Source organism: Aotus nancymaae, unplaced genomic scaffold (assembly GCF_030222135.1).
Source record: "Aotus nancymaae isolate 86718 unplaced genomic scaffold, 86718_ANA_hifiasm-v0.15.2.pri h1tg000025l, whole genome shotgun sequence".
NCBI classification, from domain to species: domain Eukaryota; kingdom Metazoa; phylum Chordata; class Mammalia; order Primates; family Aotidae; genus Aotus; species Aotus nancymaae.
In genome coordinates this window covers 25977835-26001726 of record NW_026988438.1, presented here as the reverse complement: position 1 = coordinate 26001726, position 23892 = coordinate 25977835, and the positions used below count along the sequence as shown (strand labels likewise).

At 38.0% G+C, this 23892-nt stretch overlaps 1 protein-coding gene across 2 annotated transcripts in view; it reads right to left on the bottom strand.

Annotated features, from left to right (window-relative positions):
- DPY19L1 (dpy-19 like C-mannosyltransferase 1) overlaps positions 1-23892 on the bottom strand; it is a 116271-nt gene that overhangs the window by 47910 nt on the left and 44469 nt on the right. For both annotated transcript variants that reach the window (XM_064380465.1, XM_064380466.1), the window contains exons 7-8: positions 19685-19742; positions 849-940 (exon numbers count right to left, since the gene is read on the bottom strand). In XM_064380465.1, coding sequence (XP_064236535.1) covers positions 849-940; positions 19685-19742 — 150 coding nt within the window. The remainder of the gene's footprint in view (positions 1-848; positions 941-19684; positions 19743-23892) is intronic.

The window sequence follows — 23892 nt, the reverse complement described above, 5'->3', positions numbered from 1 at the left end:
AAGGTTTGGCATAACAGACTTCAACGAAGTTCTTCTAAATTCAGAGGATCACTGAAGGGAGTTATCAGTCTGAGTCATCTTCAGATTTTTATCATGCTTTATTCCATTTTTCTGTAGGCCCCATTTTGTTTCATTTTTACCCTCTGGAGCAAGGCAGCTATATTCAGTATTTGTCAACAGAAATGGAGAGAGGTGTGAATTCTATGAATTATCCTTTGCCCCAAAGGATTGTATCTTACAGGGTACACTGTAGCATGACCAGCCTTCACCTTCTTTCTGCTCATTTTCAGGAGGCTATAGTGGTAATAGAAGACTTGAGAAAGTGGAAATGAAAGGAGAAGTGAAAGCAAATTTGCTGTTTCTCAAGCAGTCACTGTGGACCACTAAGAAAAAGGAAGAGGAACAGAAGGCTGATGGAGGAAATGTTTTTGGTAAGTTATACTCTTAAATTATCTTTACTAATAACAGGATCATATTGGCTAATTATTTTATTATGTTGACTTTATTATGGAAGCTTAAGATATTCTAGTTTAAATTATTTAATGCAAAAAGAAATAAGGTTAGCACTTTGGGAGGCCAAGGCGGGTGGATCACGAGGTCAAGAGATCGAGACCATCCTGGTCAACATGGTGAAACCCCATCTCTACTAAAAATACAAAAAATTAGCTGGGCATGGTGGCACGTGCCTGTAATCCCAGCTACTCAGGAGGCTGAGGCAGGAGAATTGCCTGAACCCAGGAGGCGGAGGTTGCGGTGAGCCGAGATCGCGCCATTGCACTCCAGCCTGGGTAACAAGAGCGAAACTCCGTCTCAAAAAAAAAAAAGAAAGAAGGTTAAGTCAAAGTTACCTGAGAATATGAGTCACAAGCAACATCTGAAGAACAAGGAACGGATATGAGAAGCTTTCACGGAGAGGTGGTGTCCACATTACACGAGTACACTGAAAAAAAAAAAATTCATAATATTAGTATACTTGCTAAATTTACTAAGACAGACATACCAAGTGAAAATTGCTATTTATAAATAGAAGAAAATTACTTTTAACAAATAATTTAAATGGTGTGTTGTAAAAGAAGCTACTGGACTCTCCATAAACAGCAAAACTGGCATGTGAGAAATATTACTGACAGAGACACACACTACTTAAAATTATATAAAGCATTAACATCATGAATTGTCAACAAGAAAATACCAAAAAAAGGAGCAACTACATCTTAAAAGGAAAGGGAGAGAAGTACCAGCAAGAAAATGTTCTGCCAAATTTTAGAATATTTTGAGTTAATTATCTATTGTTTGTTTTCTTTCCCATGAATTTCAGCAAAAATATCCATAACTAGTATTTGAGAACTCTTTATAGTCATCAATTTTAACATTTTCAGTCATAGTGCTGCTACAAAGGAATATTCCATTTTTGGTTTAACTTCTATGCCTAAGCTACTCTAGGTTGCAAAATATTTCAAAGTGGTGTAATCAAATTAAATAACAAAAGTCCTAAAATTGTTAAATATAAACCTTTCTGAAAAACTCACTTTGGACATAATTAAGCAATGTACTACTCCAGTTGTAACAAAGTCATTTTCCTGTGTATATACTAAATATATTAATAAGTTCAACCTTCCATCGACAGAAAACCGCATAGTATTAAATACAACCAATCTGATATTACTAAGTCATACTAAAATAAATCATGTTATCTTTCAACATAAGCAGGGGTGCCTAAAAGACTCCACAGAATGAAAAAGACCATGTTAGAAATAAGTGCTTCCTATATTTTAGCTCTACCTCAGACTACTGAATATTTCTAGTACTGCTATAGAAAGACTGAGCCAAATTACTCCTCCTTTCTACCAAGCTCACCATCCTCTATGAAACTGACATAGATATCTATTTATGAATGAACTACTCACAAAAGAGAATGTTGAAAACATTGAAAAGGTCTTGCTAATGTACACTAGTGTTACTAGAATGCAGTTTTTAAAAGCTGTTAGTTTATTAGTTTAACTGGAGACTTCAGTATGACTGACAGTAAGATACACGGGCAAACCATGTTTCATTGCCCTTTACCATGCTTTGCAGATAATGTCTTTTACAAATTGAAGGTTTGTGGCAACCCTGCATCAAGCAAGTCTATCAGTGCCATTTTTCCAATAGCATGTGGTCACTTCACGTCTTTGTGTCACGTTTTGGTAATTTTCATAATATTTTAAGCTTTTTCATTATTAGTATATCTGTTATGGTGACCTGTGATCAGTAATCTCTGATATTACTATTGTAATTGCTTTAGGTGCCTTGAACCATGTCCAATAAGATGGCAAACTTAATGGATAAATATGTGTATTCTAACTGCTCCACCAATCAGCCATTCTCCCATCTCTCTCCCTCCCATCAGGCCTCCAAATTCCCTGAGACACAACAATATTAAAATTAGGAAAATTAATAAGTTTACAAGGGCCTCTAAGTGTTCAATTAAAAGAAAGAGTTGTTCATCTCTCACTTTAAGTCAAAGGCTAGAAATGTTTAAGCTTAGTGAAGAAGGCATGTCAAAAGCCAAGAGAGGCTGAAAGCTAAGCCTCTTATGCCTGCCTAACAGATAGGAATGCAAAAGCAAAATTATCGAAGGAAATTAAAAGTGCAACAACCTTATTGCTGATATGCAGATAGTTTTAATGTTCTGGATGGAAGCTCAAACCAGCCACATTTCTTTAAGTCAAAGCCTAATCCAGAACAAGATCCTCTCTTCAATTCTATGAAGGCTGAGAGAAGTGAGAAAACTGCAGAAGAAAAGTCTGAACAAGCAAAGGTTGGTTCATGAGGTTTAAGGAAAAAACCTGTCTCCATAAAATAAAAGTACAAGGTAAAACAGCAATGCTGATGTAGAAAGTGCAAGATTTAGCTATGATAACTGATGAAGGTGGCTCCACTAAACAAAAAATTTCAGTGCAGATGAAAAAGCCTTCTATTGGAAGAAGATGTCATCTAGGACTTTCCCAGTTAGAGGGAAGTCAACGCCTGGCTTCAAAACATCAAAGGACGGGTTGACTCTCTTGTTAGAAGCTAACACAACCAGTGACTAAATTGAAGGCAATATTCACTGATCATTTTAAAAATCCCAGGACCTATAAGAATTACACTTAATCTATTCTGCATGTGATCTACGAATGTAACAACAAAGCCTGGATGACAGCACATTTGTTTTAGCAAGATTGACTGGATATTTTAAGCCCATTCTTGAGACCTACTGCTCAGAAAAAAAGATTCTTTTCAAAATCTTATTGCTCATTGACAATGTGCTTGGTCACACAAGTACTCTGGTGGAGATGGATGAGGTGATTAATGTTGCTTTCCTTCCTGCTAACATAGCATCTATTCTGCAGCCCATGAAGCAAAGAGTCATTTCGACTTTCAAGCCTTATTTAAAAGATGTGTTTCCTAAGGCTCTAGCTGCCATAGTGATTCCTCTGATGAGTTTGGGCAAATAAAATGTAAATCTTCTGGAATGGATTAACTACTTCGGATGCCATTAAAAACATTCTGATTTATGGGAGGAGGTTAAAATATCATCATTAATAGAACTTTGGAAGAAGTTTATTTCAACCCTCATGGGAGGCTCAGATTGGCTCAAGACTTTAGTGGAGGGAGTAACTGCAGATGTGGTGGAAATGGTAAGATAACTAGAATTAGAAGTGGAGCCTGAAGATGTGAGTGAATTACTGTAATCTCATGATAACACTGTAAGGATGAGGAGTTGCTTCTCAAATGAGCAAAGAGAGTGGTTTCTTGAAATGGGATCTACTACTGGTGAAGATACTGTAAACACTGTTGAAATGACAACAAAGGATTTAGACAACATAAATTTAGTTGCTAAAGCAGTGGCAGAGTTTGAGAGGACTGATTCTAATTTTGAAAGTTCTACTGTGGGTAAAATGCTATCAAACAACATCACATGCTACAGAGGAATCTTTCTTTTTTTTTATGGTATTTTAGCTTTTGGGGTACATGTGAAGAACATGCAAAATTGTTGCATAGGTACACACATGGCAGTGTGATTTGCTGCCTTCCTCCCCTTCACCTATATCTGGCATTTCTCCCCATGCTATCTCTCCCCATCTCCCCACTCCCCGCTGTCCCTCCCCTATTTCCCCTCAACAGACCCCAGTGTGTGAAGCTCCCCTCCCTGTGTCCATGCGTTTCCATTGTTCAACACTCACCTATGAGTGGGAACATGCGGTGTTTGATTTTCTGTTCTTGTGTCAGTTTGCTGAGAATGATGGTTTCCAGGTTCATCCATGTCCCTACAAAGGACGCGAACTCATCATTTGTGATGGCTGCGTAATATTCCATGGTATATATGTGCCACATTTTCCCTGTCCAGTCTATCATCCGTGGGCATTTGGGTTGGTTCCAGGTCTTTGCTATTGTAAACTGTGCTGCAATGAACATTCGTATGCATGTGTCCTTATAGTAGAATGATTTATAATCCTTTGGATATATGCCCAGTAATGGAATTGCTGGGTCAAATGCAATTTCTATTTCTAGGTCCTTGAGGAATCGCCACACTGTCTTCCACAATGGTTGAACTAATTTACCCTCCCACCAACAGTGTAAAAGTGTTCCTATTTCTCCACATCCTCTCCAGCATCTGTTGTCTCCAGACTTTTTAACGATGGCCATTCTAACTGGCGTGAGATGGTATCTCAATGTAGTTTTGATTTGCATTTCTCTAATGACCAGTGATGGTGAGCATTTTTTCATATGTTTGTTGGCCTCATGTATGTCTTCTTTTGAAAAGTGTCTGTTCATATCCTTCACCCACTTTTGAATGGGCTTGTTTTTTTCTTGTAAATCTGTTTTAGTTCTTTGTAAATTCTGGATATCAGCCCTTTGTCAGATGGGTAAACTGCAAAAATTTTTTCCCATTCTGTTGGTTGCTGATTCACTCTAATGACTGTTTCTTTTGCCGTGTAGAAGCTGTGGAGTTTGATTAGGTCCCATTTGTCTATTGTGGCTTTTGTTGCCAATGCTTTTGGTGTTTTGGTCATGAAGTCCTTGTAATCTTTCATGAAAGAAAGACTCATTCAATGCCGGAAACTTCACTGTTATTTTATTTTAAGAAACATCCATAGCTATCTCAATCGTCAGCAACCACCACCCTGATCTGTCAGCAGCCATCAACATCTTCTATGCCTAAGCTACCTGGGTTGCAAAATATTTAAAAGTGGTGTAATCAAAGGCAAGACCCTCTACCTGGACAACTTGCTGAAAGTTCAGATGATCATTAGCAGCTTATTTATTGATTAATTTATTTAGAGATGAAGTTTCACTCTGCCGCCCAGGCTGGAGTGCAGTGGCGCAATCTCACTCGCTGCAGCCTCTGCCTCCTGGGTTCAATCAGTTCTCCTGCCTCAGCCTCCCGAGTAGCTGGGACTATAGGGAGGCGCCCGCCACCACATCCGGCTAATTTTTTTTTTTTTTTTTTTGTATTTTTAATAGAGACAGGGTTTCACCATGTTGACCAGGCTGGTCTTGAACTCCTGACCTCAGGTGATCTGCCTGCCTCAGCCTCCCAAAGTGCTGGGATTAACAACTTATTTTTAAATTAAGGTATGTACATTGTTTTTTAGACATAATGCTATTTCACACTTAATAGACTATAGTATAGTGTAAACATAACTTTTATATGCACTGGAAAACCAAAAAAATTGTATGACTTGACTTATTACAATATTCACTTTATTGCAGTCGTCTGGAATAAAGTGCAACAAAAACCTGCAGTATCTCTGAAGTATGCCTGTGTGACCAAAATTTGTAAAGCCATCATTCTCTGTACAAAAACAAGTATTCAAACTATGTAATATACAACTTGAGAATTTTCTTCATACAGACAGTTCCCCCATATCTGTTAACCAAATTTGAATGACGTTATCATCTCTCAGAAGTTCATTTCATTTAATAGCTGAAGTCACTCAGTTCACCAAAACTGAATTAACAACCTCTGAAAGCAGGGACAAGAAAACTCAATTACAGGACTGTAATGCAGAGCAAGGTCTTCTCCGTCCCAAATTCTGGGTGCATGAATTCAACTGTCTATGAAAGTACTTTCTATTGTTTCTCCAATAACACCATGCGCTTTACTAGATCTAGTACAAATATAATTGCCATCCCAGATGACCCCATATAATTTGAAAATAGTGAACAGATTTGGTTTAGTCATGCCTTAAGTTTCAAACTGTGCCACTGCATTCCAGCCTGGGCAACAAAGTGAGGCTCTGTCTCAGAATAAAATAAAATAAAATGAATCTATTATTGAGGAAACAGCCAGACAAATACAAATTAATCAGACCACTACAAAATAATTAGACTCCTCAAAAATGTTAATGCCATGAAAAAAAAAGAAAAACTGTTCGAGATAAACTTTTCTAAATGACAACTAAATGCAATGAATGATCCTTAATCAGATTCTGGATCCAAAATAAAAGCATCAAAAAGAATAAACAATGAAAATGAGAATATGGACTATATTAAGATATTGTATAATTATTAGTGTTAAATTTCTCACGTATAATAACAGCATTGTGATTATGTAGGAGAATGTCCCTGCTTTTAGGCAATATACACTAAAGTATTTAGGGGTGAGATATATCATATCTGTAACTCATTCTCAACAGGATTAGAAAAATGTCTGTGTCAGTGTTCGTATAAGAGAGACAGCAAACCTGTCAAAATATTAAAACTGGTAAATGAAAGTGAATCTAGAGCATTTCTGTAAGTTTCAATTTGTTCAAAATAAAAAGCTGGAGAAAAAAACAACAGTAGAGAAAAATGCACTTTTCTTGTACTGCCTTTTTAGTACCAGATTTACAGTGGAACTAGATATAGCCCAAGTGAAGATATAAAACAGCTGTTGGCTCTGCTGTCACACCTGGGAACAACTGCATAATTTAGGTAAGGACCTGCCATAGGCAGAGAGTCTTTGCTGGAACCAAACAACTTCTAACAATATAAACAAGAACCTGAAAAAGCTGTAAACACAAAAATGAGTATTTTTTGTGAAAGCTACCCCTCCCACAATCTGGGACACACACACACACACACACACACACACACACACGAATCTGGCAAAGAGGAGTAGGGGAGAGTCAGAACTCAGAGAGCAAGATCACAATCTCACACAGCACTTAGGTTCCAGGGCTTTGCCACAGCTGAATCTGGAGATGGATTAAAATGAACTAAAAAACTGAAAACTAACCCCTTGCCAATGTAAAAAGTGGTTAAGATCAAAGGAATCATCCTCTGAGTTGAGCACCTGGAAAGTTGGGGACTGAGAAAAAGAAAAAGGAGATCACTGTAATTCATTTGCAACTTGAAGTAAACTAAAACAAATTAAAACTATACTACTGGTCTGCTTGGCAGGGCTTCATGTGAGATCCCAATTCTATGTCTCTTCCTATGTGCTTGACATAAAAGAAGACGTTCCTTTCTAGGCAAATTGAGGCAAAAATGATTATCTAGTTCACCCTTTATCATTTTTTTACAGAAATCATCTTGCATAAAATGCTATGAGACATGCAAAGTAGCAAGAAAACATGACCCATAATCAAGAGGAAAAAACAGACATACCAGTGAATAGCCTTCATCAAATTATACATCTTGTACTTACACTATTTCCCAAATTCATGTAAATCATCTCACTCTAATGCTCATCATTTTCCAGTGGCATTCCATTCACTCCAAACAGACCCTACAATGATACAGAAATCTGCTCCCACTCTATCCTACCTCCCATTATTAACTGTCTGATCTTATCTGCTATTACTCTCTGCTCCTCCTTGCTACTGCCCAAATAAGCCAATTATTCTCCTGCTTTAAGGCAGAAGATTATCCCACATTCACATGATTGTCCTCAAGGATAGCAGTCTTTGTTTTACTTACACATCTCAAGCATTAAAAAGTACTGGATGTAGAGCAGTCCAAAACCCTACCAACACTGGAAAGAAAGGAAGAAAGAATGAAAGAAAAACAAAAGGTCCACAAATTGTCAAGAAAAGGTCTCTGCACCTTTCATTTGTAAACGATAAATTATAGGGATGTCTTCTTTGAAATGCTACTCCCCTACCTAAGAGTTTTGTGTTTGAAGAGATTCATGGGGAATCAGGAAACTTGTAATCCTCTCTCTCTGCAAAAAGATCTGCAGTATTGATCTGGGCAATGATTTCTTGGATAAGACTGCAAAAGCACAGGCAAGGAAAGCAAAAATAGCCCATTAAAATTGCATCAAACTAAAATGCTTCTGCACAGCAAAGGATATAATTAACCGAGTGTAGAGTCAACCCATGGATTGGGAGAAAATATCTGCAAACCATACCTCTGATAAAAAAACCAATATTCAAAATATATAAAGTACTCAAATAATACCAAGAAAACAACTTAATTTTTAAAATGGGCAATGAATCTGAAGTCACTCCTCAAAAGGAAAGATATAAATGGCTAACAGATATATGAAAAAAATGCTCAGCTTATCAAATCATAGAGGAAATTCAAATTAAAACCACAATGAGATATCGACCCACACCTGTTAGAATCAATATTATCAAAAAAGACACACAAGGCTGCTCTAGTTCAGGGAGTTAAGAAATTAGTGCAGAAGATGGCCGGTTAGGAGGAGCTTGGGATTGCAGGTCTGAGTGAAAGCGCAGAGGGCGAGTGGACGCCACATTTTCAGACAGATTTTTACTGCCCACAAACCAGGAGATTCACAGGCGGAGGAGCCCCACGGGTCGCCAGAGCAGCTGTTTTGGCTGGCGCGGCTGTTTGGCCTGCACCCTGGCACAGCGGTTCCCAGTGCAGAGTGAGCGAGACTGTGTCCCCTCTTAGCCAGCAAGGGGAGCTGAAACAGGGAGCCAGGCCAGGAGATTCCCGGGCAAAAAAGCACCACGAATCTCAGAGCTGCGGTTTCAGCTGGCGCAGCGGCTCCTGGTGCAGAGTAAACAAGACTATGTCCCCTCTTAGCCAGCAAGGGGAGCTGAAGCAGGGAGCCAGGCCAGGAGATTCCCAGGCAAAAAAGCGCCATGAATCTCAGAGCCGCGGTTTCAGCCGGCGCAGTGGGTCATTGCACAGGAAATCACACAGATCCCGGCGCCTATTCAACAGGCGACCAGGTCACCTGGTAGAGAGCCGACCGTTCAACTAAAAAAAAAAAGGCTCTGAGGCAGGGAGCCAGGTGACCAGGCCCGGCTAGTCCCACTCCCACAAAAACAAAAACAAAAACAAAAAAACAGCAATTGGAAACGCTCTGGGTTGAGACTTTCACGGCAAGCACAACTGAACCCGGGACGGTCCAGCTCTGTGGAGGAGGGGCATCCGCCACTACGGAGGCAGCCTGCAGTTCCCACGCAACCCACCGTTGCCAAGGCAACCCGCCATTACCGAGAGAGTCCGTCACTACAGAGGCGGGCCAACATAGCGGAAGCAGTTCTACCTACACCCATATAAACAGGACTGCAGGGAAGTTCACACGGCAGCTGGGCGGAGCCCACAGCAGCTCAGCGAAGCCTCTGCAGGCTGAGAGTGACTAGGCTGCCTCCTTGTGGGCAGGGAAAATGGCAGCAGCACAGCAGAAACTCATAAAGCCCTAACTCCCTGGGACAGAACACCTGGGGGGAAAAAAGGGGGGGTTATGAGTTCTGCTGCTGCAGACTTAAACTTATCAAAATCAGAAAGTCAGCAACTACAAAGTCGACAGGTGGATAAATCCACAAAGATGGGAAGAAACCAGCACAAAAAGGATGAAAACACCAGAAACCAGAACATCTCTCCTCCTACAAGGGATCACAACTCCTCACCAGCAAGGGAACAGGACTGGATGGAGAATGAGTGTGATGAAATGACAGAATCAGCCTTCAGAAAGTGGATAATAAGAAACTTCCGTGAGCTAAAAGAACATGTTCTAACCCAATGCAAAGAAACTAAGAAGCTTGAAAAAAGACTTGATGAAATGCTAATGAGAATGGACAACGTAGAGAGGAATATGAGTGAATTGATGGTGCTGAAAAACACAACATGAGAACTTCGTGAAGCATGCACAAGTTTCAACAGCCGAATTGACCAAGCAGAAGAAAGGATATCAGAGGTCGAAAATCAACTCAATGAAATAAAATGAGAAGGCAAGATTAGAGAAAACAGGGTAAAAAGGAATGAACAAAGTCAACAAGAAATATGGGACTATGTGAAAAGACCTAATCTATGTTTCATAGGTGTACCTGAATGTGATGAAGAGAATGCATCCAAGCTAGAAAATACTCTTCAGGATATTATCCAGGAAAACTTCCCCAACCTAGCAAGGCAGGCCAATATTCAAGTCCAGGAAATACAGAGAACACCACAAAGATATTCCTCTAGAAGAGCAACCCCAAGGCACATAATCGTCAGATTCACCAGGGTTGAAATGAAGGAGAAAACACTAAGGGCAGCCAGAGAGAAAGGTCGGGTTACCCACAAAGGGAAGCCCATCAGACTCACAGCAGATCTCTCAGCAGAAACCCTACAGGCCAGAAGAGAGTGGGGGCTGATATTCAACATCCTTAAAGAAAAGAACTTTCAACCCAGAATTTCATATCCAGCCAAACTAAACTTCATAAGTGAAGGAAAAATGAAATCCTTTGTCAACAAGCAAGTACTCAGAGATTTCATCACCACCAGACCGGCTTTACAAGAGCTCCTGAAAGAGGCACTACACATAGAAAAGAACAACCAGTACCAGCCACTCCAAAAACACACGAAATGGTAAAGAGCATCAACACAATGAAGAATCTGCATCAACCAACGGGCAAAACAGCCGTCTAGCATCAAAATGACAGGATCAAATTCACACATAACAATATTAACCCTAAACGTAAATGGACTAAATGTCCCAATCAAAAGACACAGACTGGCAAATTGGATAAAAAGCCAAAACCCATCAGTGTGCTGTATCCAGGAAACCCATCTCACATGCAAGGATACACAAAGCCTCAAAATAAAGGGATGGAGGAAGATTTACTAAGCAAATGCAGAGTAAAAAAAAGCAGGAGTTGCAGTTCTCATCTCTGATAAAATAGACTTTAAAGCAACAAAGATCAAAAGAGACAAAGAAGGACATTACATAATGGTAAAAGGATCAATGCAACAAGAAGAGCTAACGATCCTAAATATATATGCACCTAATACAGGAGCACCCAGATACATAAGGCAAGTTCTTAAAGACTTACAAAGAGACTTAGACTCCCACACATTAATAGTGGGAGACTTCAACACACCATTGTCAATATTAGACAGATCAACGAGACAGAAAATTAACAAGGATATCCAGGACTTGAACTCAGACCTGGACAAAGCAAACCTAATAGACATTTACAGAACTCTCCACCCCAAATCCACAGAATATACATTCCTCTCAGCACCACATCACACCTACTCTAAAATCAACCACATAATTGGAAGTAAATCACTCCTCAGCAAATGCAAAAGAATGGAAACCATAACAAACAGTCTCTCAGACCACAGTGCAATCAAGTTAGAACTCAGAATTGAGAAACCAAACCAGAACCACACAGCTTCATGGAAAATGAACAACTTTCTCCTGAATGTTGACTGGATAAACAATGAAATGAAGGCAGAAATAAAGATGTTCTTTGAAACCAATGAGAACAAAGACACCACATACCAGAATCTCTGGGACACATTTAAAGCAGTCTCTAGAGGAAAATACATAGCAATAAGTACCCACATGAGAAACAAGGAGAGATCTAAAATTGACACCCTATCATCAAAATTGAAAGAGCTAGAGGAGCAAGATCAAAAAAACTCAAAACCTAGCAGAAGACAAGAAATAACTAAGATCAAAGCAGAACTGAAGGAGATAGAGACACAAAAAACCCTTCAAAAAAAAACAATAAATCCAGGAGCTGGTTTTTTGAAAAGATCAACAAAATAGACAGACCACTAGCCAGATTAATAAAAAAGAAAAGAGAAAATAACCAAATAGATGCAATAAAAAATGATAAAGGGGATATCGCCAGATTCCACAGAAATTCAAACCATCATCAGAGATTATTACAAACAACTCTATGCACATAAACTAGAAAACCTGCAAGAAATGGATAAATTCCTGGACACTTGCCTCCTCCCAAGCCTAAACCAGGAAGAAGTCAAAACCCTGAATAGACCAATAACAAGGTCTGAAGTCGAGGCAGCAATTAAGAGCCTACCACCCAAAAAAAGCCCAGGTCCAGATGGGTTCACAGCCAAATTCTACCAGACATACAAAGAGGAACTGGTACCATTCCTTCTGAAACTATTCCAAATAATCCAAAAAGAGGGAATTCTTCCCAAATCATTTTATGAGACCAACATCATCCTGATACCAAAACCCGGCAGAGACTCAACAAGAAAAGAAAACTACAGGCCAATATATCCATAATGAACATAGATGCAAAAATCTTCAATAAAATACTGGCAAGCTGATTACAACAGCACAACAAAAAGCTTATCCACCATGACCAAGTAGGATTCATCCCGGGGATGCAAGGCTGGTTCAATATATGCAAGTCTATAAATGTAATTCACCACATAAACAGAACAAAGACAAAAACCACATGATTATCTCAATTGATGCAGAGAAGGCCTTCGACAAAATTCAACAGCCCTTTATGCTAAAAACCCTCATAAACTAGGTATCAACGGAACGTATCTCAAAATAATAAAAGCTATTTACGACAAACCAACAGCGAATATCATACTGAATGGGCAAAAACTGGAAGCATTCCCTTTGAAATCTGGCACTAGACAAGGATGCCCTCTCTCACCACTCCTATTCAATATAGTACTGGAAGTTCTAGCCAGAGCAATCAGGCAAGAAAAAGAAATAAAGGGTATTCAATTAGGAAAGGAGGAAGTCAAATTGTCTCTATTTGCAGACGACATGATTGTATATCTAGAAGACCCCATCATCTCAGCACAAAATCTCCTGAAACTGATAAGCAACTTCAGCAAAGTCTCAGGATACAAAATCAATGTGCAAAAATCACAAGCATTCCTATACACCAATAATAGACTTAAAGAGAGCCAAATCAAGAATGAACTGCCATTCACAATTGCTACAAAGAAAATAAAATATCTAGGAATACAACTAACAAGGAACGTAAAGGACCTCTTCAAGGAGAACTACAAACCACTGCTCAACGAAATAAGAGAGGACACAAACAGATGGAGAAAGATTCCATGTTCATGGTTAGGAAGAATCAATGTTGTGAAAATGGCCATACTGCCCAAAGTAATTTACAGATTCAACGCTATCCCCATCAAGCTACCGATGACCTTCTTCACAGAACTGGAAAAAACCACCTTAAACTTCATATGGAACCGAAAGAGAGCCTGCATAGCCAAGTCAATTCTAAGCAAAAAGAACAAAGCGGGAGGCATCACACTACTGGACATCAAAATATACTACAAGGCTACAGTAATCAAAACAGCATGGTACTGGTACCAAAACAGAGATAGAGACCAATGGAACAGAACAGAGGCGTAGGAGGCAACACAACATATCTACAACCATCAGATCTTTGACAAACCTGATAAAAACAAGCAATGGGGAAAGGATTCCCTGTTTAATAAGTGGTGTTCGGAAAACTGGCTAGCCATGTGTAGAAAGCAGAAACTGGACCCCTTCCTGACACCTTACACTAAAATTAACTCCAGATGGATTAAAGACTTAAACATAAGACTAACACCATAAAAACCCTAGAAGAAAACCTAGGCAAAACCATTCAGGACATAGGCGTAGGCAAGGACTTCATGACCAAAACACCAAAAGCATTGGCAACAAAAGCCAAAATAGACAAATGGGACCTAATCAAACTCCACAGCTTCTGCATGGCGAAACAAATAGTCAATAGAGTGAATCGGCAACCAACAGAATGGGAAAAAATTTTTGCAGCCTACCCATCTGACAAAGGGCTGATATCCAGAATTTACAAAGAACTAAAACAGATTTACAAGAAAAAAACAAACAAGCCCATTCAAAAATGGGCGAAGGATATGAACAGATACTTTACAAAAGAAGACATACATGAGGCCAAGAAGCATATGAAAAAATGCTCATCATCACTGGTCATTAGAGAAATGCAAATCAAAACTACATTGAGATACCATCTCATGCCAGTTAGAACAGCAATCATTAAAAAATCTGGAGACACTCAAGCCTGTAATCCCAGCACTTTGGGAGGCCGAGGCGGGTGGATCACGAGGTCGAGAGATCGAGACCATCCTGGTCAACATTGTGAAACCCCGTCTTTATTAATACAAAAAAATTAGCTGGGCACGGTGGCGCGTACCTGTAATCCCAGCTACTCAGGAGGCTGAGGCAGGAGAATTGCCTGAACCCAGGAGGCGGAGGTTGCGGTGAGCCGAGATCGCGCCATTGCACTCCAGCCTGGGTAACAAGAGCGAGACTCCGTCTCAAAAAAAAAAAAAAAAAAAAAAAAATCTGGAGACAACAGATACTGGAGAGGATGTGGAGAAATAGGAACACTTTTACACTGTTGGTGGGAGGGTAAATTAGTTCAACCATTGTGGAAGACAGTGTGGCGATTCCTCAAGGACCTAGAAATAGAAATTGCATTTGACCCAGCAATCCCATTACTGGGTATATATCCAAAGGATTATAAATCGTTCTACTATAAGGACACATGCACACGAATGTTCATTGCAGCACAGTTTACAATAGCAAAGACCTAGAACCAACCCAAATGCCCATCGATGATAGACTGGACAGGAAAAATGTGGCACATATACACCATGGAATATTATGCAGCCATCACAAATGATGAGTTCGCGTCCTTTGTAGGGACATGGATGAACCTGGAAACCATCATTCTCAGCATACTGACACAAGAACACAAAATCAAACATCGCGTGTTCTCACTCATAGACAGGTGTTGAACAATGGGAACACATGGACACAGGGAGGGGAGCACTATTCACTGGGGTCTGTTCTGGGGGGACAGCAAAGGGTAGGGAGTTGGGGAGAGATAGCATGGGGAGAAATGCCACATATAGGTGAAGGGAAGGAAGGCAGCAAATCACACTGCCACGTATGCACCTATGCAACAATCTTGCATGTTTTTCACATGTACCCCAAAACCTAAAATGCAATAAAAAAAAAAAAAAAGACACATGATAAGTGTTAGACAGGACGTGGAGAAAAAGGCAACTCTTGCATGCTTGCATGCTGCTGGTGGGAGTGTAAATTTATACAGTCGTTCTAGAAAACCACGTTAATAGAACTGGCAATCCTACTTGAGAGTATATAACCAAAGGAACTGAAGTCAGTATGTCAGAGATATCTGCACTCCCATATTCACTGCAGCATTATTCACAATAGCCAAGATATGGAAGCAACCCTAAGTGTCCTTCAAGAGATTAACGAGTAAAGAAAATGTGCTACACATATGCAATGGAATATGACATAGCCTTAAAAAAAGAAGATTATGTCATTTGAGACACGATGAATGGAACTAAAAGATACTATACTAAGTGAAATAAACCAAGCACAGGAAGGCAAATACTATGATCTCAATTATATGTGGAATTAAGAGTCAATCTCATAGAAACAGAGAACAGAAAGGCAGTTACCAGAGGCTTAGGGGAGAGATGGGTAATGGGGTGATGTTGACCCAAGGATATAGTTTCAGTTAGGCAGTAGGAATATGTTTTAATGACCTATTGCTCTGTTTGGTGACTACAGTTAATAATAATGTATTGCATATTTCAAAATTGCTGAAATTTTGAGATTTTTAGCATTCTCACCACAAAAAATGCTAAGTTGGTGAGGGAATAGATATGAAAAAATGCCAAGTTGGTGAGGGAATAGATATGTTAATTTGCTTGACTGAATCTTTCTACAATGTATACATAAATCTTAACATCACATTGTATACAATTATTTGTGAGTTAAAATAAATAAATTTTGAAAAATACAAATAAATAAAACCATCTCCCTCCCGGGTAACCTTGAGCCAATCATTTAATGTTTTAGTGCTTCCATTTTTATGATATTGGGATATTTACTATGTATCTACCATATAAGAATATTATAAGGATTAATGAGATTGTTTTCAAAGTATTCTAAGAATACTTTTCCAACTCTTATATAAATGGCATAACTATGTCAATAATTAGGAACATGTATGTTTATAGTTTAATCTCAGAGTTCAGTGCAAAAAATATTTAAGAAATATGGGTCAGAAACACATTGTGGGTCACAAAAATGGGTTAATTAGACATGAACCTCAAGGCAATCCTTCCATTTACTCTGAATTGCTTTTTTAAAAAGTATTTAATTTTAAAAAATACAAAGTAGGGAATTTCCTCTTCGTATGTACACATCTTTATATATGTGAACATATCTTACATAAAATAGCATCAATCATGCTTAGTAATAACTTTTTTATCTTACCATGAAAAAGCTAAACAATCCTATTTAAAAAAAAAAATTTCTAACAGTCAAAAAATTGGAGAAAAATACTGTATTCAGGTTTTTCTTAATACACATCTATATGCTTTTCAATCAGCATGTCAAAACCATGCACCACCAACACACACTGTGTGCATCTTGTACAAGAAAACATTTTAAAGGAAAAATGAAATTGCTAGCTTTCATCTTTGCAGAAATTCTCAGTTGTGACAGAATGAATATTAAAGAAGCTTGATCAATGAATACATTGCATAGTTCTGATTATAAAATGTATAACCTCAATATTACTGATCTTTATTATGATCCCTTTTATTGAATTTTCACAAGTTTAAGATTTAAAGGTTTTAAATTTCTGTTTTAAATAATTTATTTAATAATCAAGCTATTCATGCTACACATTTTATAACTAGTTTGTTCAGGCAAAATTTTTCCCTTGTAAACCATATAAGGAAAACAAAAATTTTAAAAAAGTAAAAAACATATTTAGTACAGAGCAAACTAAATAAAAGAAATAGAACTTACATGCAAGTAACAATTCACAACTATTCTCTGTAACATAAACCAATCCCTCATAAGATCAAAGTAATTCTCCTAAGAAAGTAAGGTACCAATTAGTAGCCCAATTAGTAACTAGCATTTCCAGTGAGTAATACCCTACAAAAGCTCACTAAATACATAAATAGTTACTACCAAAGTAGATATTTTTGTCCATAGAGGAAGTATATACTTAAAAATCAGAAAAAATAAAGTGTGAAAATCTCATTACCTGAAAACCAAAATACATTGAGTTCTCACCAATATTTTACCCAAAAGTACGGTTTATAATCTCAATGTTAATACGACACAAAAAGGTCACTTTTCTACCCAAAAGCTATCTGTATTTTCACATGTAATTTTACATGTAAGTAAAATTATCTAGACTATTTCAGTAAAACTGAAATTCTAATTCTAATGACATTCAATTTATCTTTTCCTAAAAAAGTGATGTCTAAACATCCTTTTCAGCTACACCAAGTAGCTGAAAAGTATCGAAAAGACAATTCATCAGCCTGAAAAGCCAACTGAATAGTCTGAATTCCATTGTTAGAATTTAGAAAACTTTGTAAGGAAGATGTTCATGCCATATGAGTATAAAATTATAAAAAAACACAAAACTAAGAATTAAAAAACTTAGTATACACTGAGGGTAGCACAACAGATCTTTGCGCTTTACAAATAGTGGTCTTCCTAGTGGTCTAGTTTCCAAAATTTTGAATAATCGCTTTCCTCTAACACCTTACCGTTAACACACAATGCTTCTTTCTTCCATTATTAAATGTTTATTTCCCCATTTCTTAGGTCATTCTCACAGAATCCGTGTTTAAAAGTTTTAAAGTGGGCTGCGCGTGGTGGCTTACACCTATAATCCCAGCACTTTGGGAGGCCGAGGCAGGTGGATCCACGAGGTCAAGAGATCGAGACCATCCTGGTTAACATGGTGAAACCCCGTCTCTACTAAAAAAAAAAAATACAAAAATTAGCTGGGCATGGTGGCGCGCGCCTGTAGTCCCAGCTATTCGGGAGGCTGAGGCAGGAGAATTGCTTGAACCAAGGAGGCAGAGGTTGCCATGAGCCGAGATGGCACCATTGCACTCTAGCCTGGGTAACAAGAGCGAAACTCCCTCTCAAAAAAAAAAAAAAAAGTTTTAAAGTGTTTCATGGTCCACACTATCACAATGTGCAGGATCCAGAGTCAGGAAAAGCCACGTCTTTTTTTTTTTTTTTGAAACACATACCACACCAATTAACTGATGTCATGTTGCAACCAGCTGTCAAATACTCTAGCTTTACATTTCTGGGATTCTAAATACTAATACCATATTAGCTAAATATCCATTAGTAACTCGCTGACTAAAAAGAAGTCCAGCATTGACTCTGTATTATGCTTGGAGATGACAACTCTTACAGCACATGTTAAAACATGTGCATATTCAAATACTGCAGGCACTGAGTGTATAAAATGCATGGAAGGACAAAGTCACTTCACATAAAGCCAGCTGACCTTTATTCTTTTCTCTTTCAAACAAAATTTACCATGAAAGAAATCCAGACAGAGACGTAGTACTAGAAATTCATTTACAACTATGATTAATCCAGAAAAAAGAAATCACTGATACCCTGAATTTATATTAGAATTTAAACTAAGTAACAGTAATAATACAAGCTAACAACTATACAGCAGCTACCATGTGCTAAACATTGTTCTAGGCATTTACACATATGAATACATTTAGCCTCTGCAATAATCCTATGAGGTGGGTAACGTCATTATTTCCATTTACAAAGAGGAAACTAAGGCAAAGAGAGATTAAATGACTTGTTCAGGTCACACAGCCACTAAATGGCAGTCAGGATTTGAACCTGCATAACCTGGATCCAGAGTCTATATTCTTTACAATGTTGTTCTCTTTAGAAAGCCCTTGAGTACTTTTTGCAAGAAATACTCAAATATTTGCAAAAAGTACTTAAAATATTAAATGTTAATACATTGAAATAAGAATATATTGTGTAGCTCCTGCAACAAAAAGTTATCCCCACAAAAGAAAGTTATACTGATTACCAGCTTACTTCTATTATTCCTAAAACATGAGGCTTTCACAGTTTTAAAATTATACAAAGAATTGATATTTGAGGCTAGGCGTGGTGGCTTACACCTGTAATCCCAACACTTTCGCAGACCAAGGCAGGAGGATCGCTTGAGGCCAGGAATTTGAGACTGGCCTGGGCAAAATAATAAGATTCCATCTCTATAAAAATTTTTAAAAATTAGCTGAGTGTGGTGACAAGCATCTGTATTCCCAGCTATTCTGGAAGCTGAGGAAGGAGTATCACTTGAGCCCAGGAGTTTGAGGCTGCAGTGAACTATGATTGCACTCCACACTGGGCAACAAAAAGAGACGCTGCCTTAAAAAAAAAAAAAAGATATTTAAATTGATACAGACCCCACTATTTCATCAAATTACTAAGCCGTATAGCACATAAAAAGCATAATGGTCATGAAAAGTTAAAGTGAATGCTAGTGTTTAAATTTTGAATCAAAATAAGATCAAACATTTAAAGAATGCCATTATAGATTAAATTTAAAGAAGAAAACTGCATTTCCCGGAGTAATTCTGAGAATAGTTTTTGATTACCTACCTCTCCATGATTGAAAAAGAAGCACAACACTGTAACCAGGCCTCCTAATCGGCTGCCACTGGAAAAAAAGATAAGAAAACTTAACTCAAATAACAAAAATTCAGGTCAATCCTAATAAAAACCTTAAAATACATAACATCATAACCTCTGGTATTAGAAAAGATTTTAGTCACACTAAAACTCTCCTATGCTTATTTACAAAATAGTTTATTCCCTTCAAAGTATAATTAGTCAAAATAATCTTTTTTCATTTTTTAAAAATCATTTGCTATCTTTAAAATGCATAGACTCAGAAAAGCATGCAAACTGAAAGGGAATAAAAAATTCTTACTAATCATATTACTGTACATCATGCAACCTGATTTTTCTTTTTATTTTCTTTAGTACTTCATATTTATTTGTGTCTTTCAGCATTTCTCAAACTATTTTCCTTGAGACAGATGATATACATTAGGAAAAGGGGTAAGAAAGATGATCCATGGTCATGAGGATGGAAAACCCCACACTGGCTACCTGCTCCTAGAAATTCACAAGACACTTCCACACATTAAAGATTTAATTCTGTATTTCCCAAACCCAGTCCCCAAGCTACTTTTCTACAGAATACACTTGAGGAATATCAGTTTATAGATAAAGTTTTATGTTTCACTTGTTTTCAAAAAACTGGAATAGAACACAAATATCAAAGTGTGACAATCAGGCTTATAACTCTAGGTAAGAAATTATAATGGTATAATCTGGTAGTTCTAACAATTAACCTTCATCTGCTTAGTGAAATATGTTCCCTACCATCCCCCAAGTCTGGGTAGGGAACATAAGGCTATGTTTAGGTTTATTTCATCATGTTCTCCATCTTTACTCTTGAGGTTTTCTTACTCGTTTTAGCTCATGTCGCTTTCTCATTATTCTACCCAAATATCCTTCCTTCTTTTTCTCTATCTATAAATATAGGTATACCACAGAGAGGTCAGAGAGGAAACAAAGAACCAGATGGTATAGGCATCAAAGGCCTTGTATTTACTCTTGCAATGTATGAATGAGGGAAAGTGGAAGAGATGGATGCAATGGCCAGCAGGGATAATCCATGTAGGAATATACAGAAGGAGACAGGTAGGGCTGGGACTTCAGCACAGGTTGCCTATTAGCCTTGGCAAAAGAGAAGGAGGAAGACTGACAGCATATTTAGTGGCAAGTATTTTGTGGCATTTTCATGTTCCCCACAGAGCAGAAGACACAGCTACTTGCTGCCAGAGAGAAAAGATGGCAGCATTAAAGGTCTGAGGAAAGAGAGAAATGTCTGGAATACCACTCACATTTCAGGAGAGTGTTAACTAGGGAAAACACAAGTGCTGCTGGGATATCTTAAGGAAATAATTGAGGCTGCAGAACGCAAATCTATAGGGTCACTAATCCTAAGACTGTGATTTTTGCCTATTGATGATCAGCCTAGAAAGCACAAATGAGGCTGGCAGTGATGGCTCACACCTGTAGTCCCAGCACTTTGGGAGGCTGAGGTGGGCAGATCACGAGGTTAGGAGTTTAAGACCAGCCTGGCCAACATGGTGAAACCCCATCTCTACTAAAAATGCAAAAATTAGCCAGGTATGGGGTGGGCGCCTGTAATCCCAGCTGCTTGGGAGGCTGAGGCAGGAGAATCACTTGAGCCCTGGAGGCAGAGGTTGCAGTAAACCAAGATCAAGCCATTGCACTCCAGCCTGGGCAACAGAGAAAGACTCCATCAAAGAGAAAGAGAGAAAGAGAGAAAGAAAAAGAAAGTAAGGAAAGAAAGAAAAAGAGAAAGAGAAAGAAAGATAGAAAAAGACAGAAAGACAGAAAAAGAAAGACAAGAAAGAAAGAGAGAGAGGGAGGGAGGTAGGGAAATGAAACGAAATGAAAGGAAAGAAAGAAAGGAAGAGAGAAAAAGAGAAAGAGAGAAGGAGAAGAGAGAATGAGAAAGAAGGAAAGAAAGAAAGAGAGAGAGGGCATGCAAGCACAAATGAAATATAAAAGAGCAAAGTAACTGAGGACATTGGCCACAAAGTGGCTGAAGTGATGGATCACTGAAATGAGAGCAACAGATAGAGGAGCTTAGAAAGTAGGCCAGGAAGTGGAAGCCAGGGTTCTCTCCTGAAAGGTGTACTACATCTTCTTCAAAAGAAAAGCACACAGGCTATGCCCAGGCTTCATCACAAGTGATTAGAAATTAGAAAGATTAAGACAGAGTTAAGGGTTTAAAAAAAAAACAAATAAATACATTTTAATGTTTTGAACTTATTCTAACAAGACAAAAAATATAGAGGTTTATAGGGGAAAAAAACGTGATTTTCTCTTGCTACCCTCTCCCAATCCTATTCACCTAAGAACATTTTTGTAGGTGTGTATCCTTCCAAATCTCTAACCACACAAACATATATTTTCTACGTGATCATATTAACATCTCTCTGAAATGTGTTCCTTTTCTAATTAATCTAGCATAAAGATTATTCCTAATCAATACATGTAAGCTTAAAGGCATTATTTTTATAGATGGCAAATACTGCATAGTATAAATATATTTGTTTAGCCCATTCCATATTACTGAACATATAAATACTTTTCAATTTCTTGCTATAATAAAAAAATCCTCATACATGCAAATACTGGCGCTTTTGTTTTGGCAGGAGGGACCCAACTGTCAGACAGCAAGTCAACGAATGTAGGCTGTGCCTATGTGGACTGTGCCTGTAGCAGTACACATCCTCGCCACAGGGGATGCAGGAGGTCATTTCTCCATCCCTCGAGCAGCATCTCTTGTGCTTTCCAAATTTTGCACTTAAATAAGTATTTACTTGTATGGAACATCATTTTAACGTTTTGTTTTGACAACATGCATTTCTCTTCCATGAACTGCTTATTCACATTCTTGTCTATTTTTCTATTAGATTGTCTGTTTCACTACTTAAAAATTAGGGTTATCAAAACTTTGACTGTCAAATGTGAACATAACATTTAAAAGCTGTCCAAAAAAAACCACTTTGAACTTTGAGAGAAATGTGACTGTGATTTGAGTCACAAATTGTTACAACTTTCGTTCTCAGATTATAGATTAACTCGCTTTCTTATTTTTCTTGTTCTGTACAATAACTAGAGAATTAAATAATGTCAGGAACAAAAACCTCCTGCCTTTTTTTCCACCAGAGACCTGGTCTCAATCTGTCACACAAGCTAGGGTACAGTGGCACAATCACAGCTCACTACAGCCTTGAACTCATGGGCTCCAGCAATCCTTCTGCCTCAGCCTCCAGAGTAGCTGAGACTACACGTGTGAGCCTGCCTTTGTAATTAACAACCCCTGTATTAACTTTCCCTTTGTTGTTTTACTTTGCTTAGATCAGACTATAGAAAACCCAACATTATTACACCCTCTGTTTAAAAAAAAAAGTTAAATGTACCCTTCCACCTATAACAATCAAACCACTGCAACTATGTGCCAACCAGTAGGAATAATGTTGTATTCCCGCTAAAATAATGTTGTATTCCTCTAGTCTCTGCCTATGTGAATGAAACCTAAACTTCTCTACTTCCAAAGGCTGACTTCATTCCTTTGGAGTTGGTGTTTCTGAATGGTCCACTCTCATGCTTTGTGCTTGAATAGATGCTCTTCATCTTTTTGATTATTTGAACACATATGTGTGACAAAGTATTTTGATATAATTTACATGGCATTCTGTCAGAATTTTTTAACTTTTATGTATTTAAATATGTTGATATTTTCCTTTATTTCCTGTGCACTTCCTGTCTGGTCTCTGAAGGTCTTTTACACCTCAAAACTATAGTCTCCTGAAATTACTGGCTAGCCATGTTCAGAAGGCAGAAACTGGACCCCTTCTGACACCTTACACTAAAATTAACTCCAGATGGATTAAAGACTTAAACATAAGACCTAAAACCATAAAAACCCTAGAAGAAAATCTAGGCAAAACCATTCAGGAGATAGGCATAGGCAAAGACTTCATGACTAAAACACCAAAAGCATTGGCAACAAAAGCCACAATAGACATATGGGACCTAATCAAACTCCAGAGCTTCTGCACAGCAAAAGAAACAGTCATTAGAGTGAACCAGCAACCAACAGAATGGGAAAAAATTTTTGCAATCTACCCATCTGACAAAGGGCTAATATCCAGAATCTACAAAGAACTAAAACAGAATTAAAAGAACAAAACAAA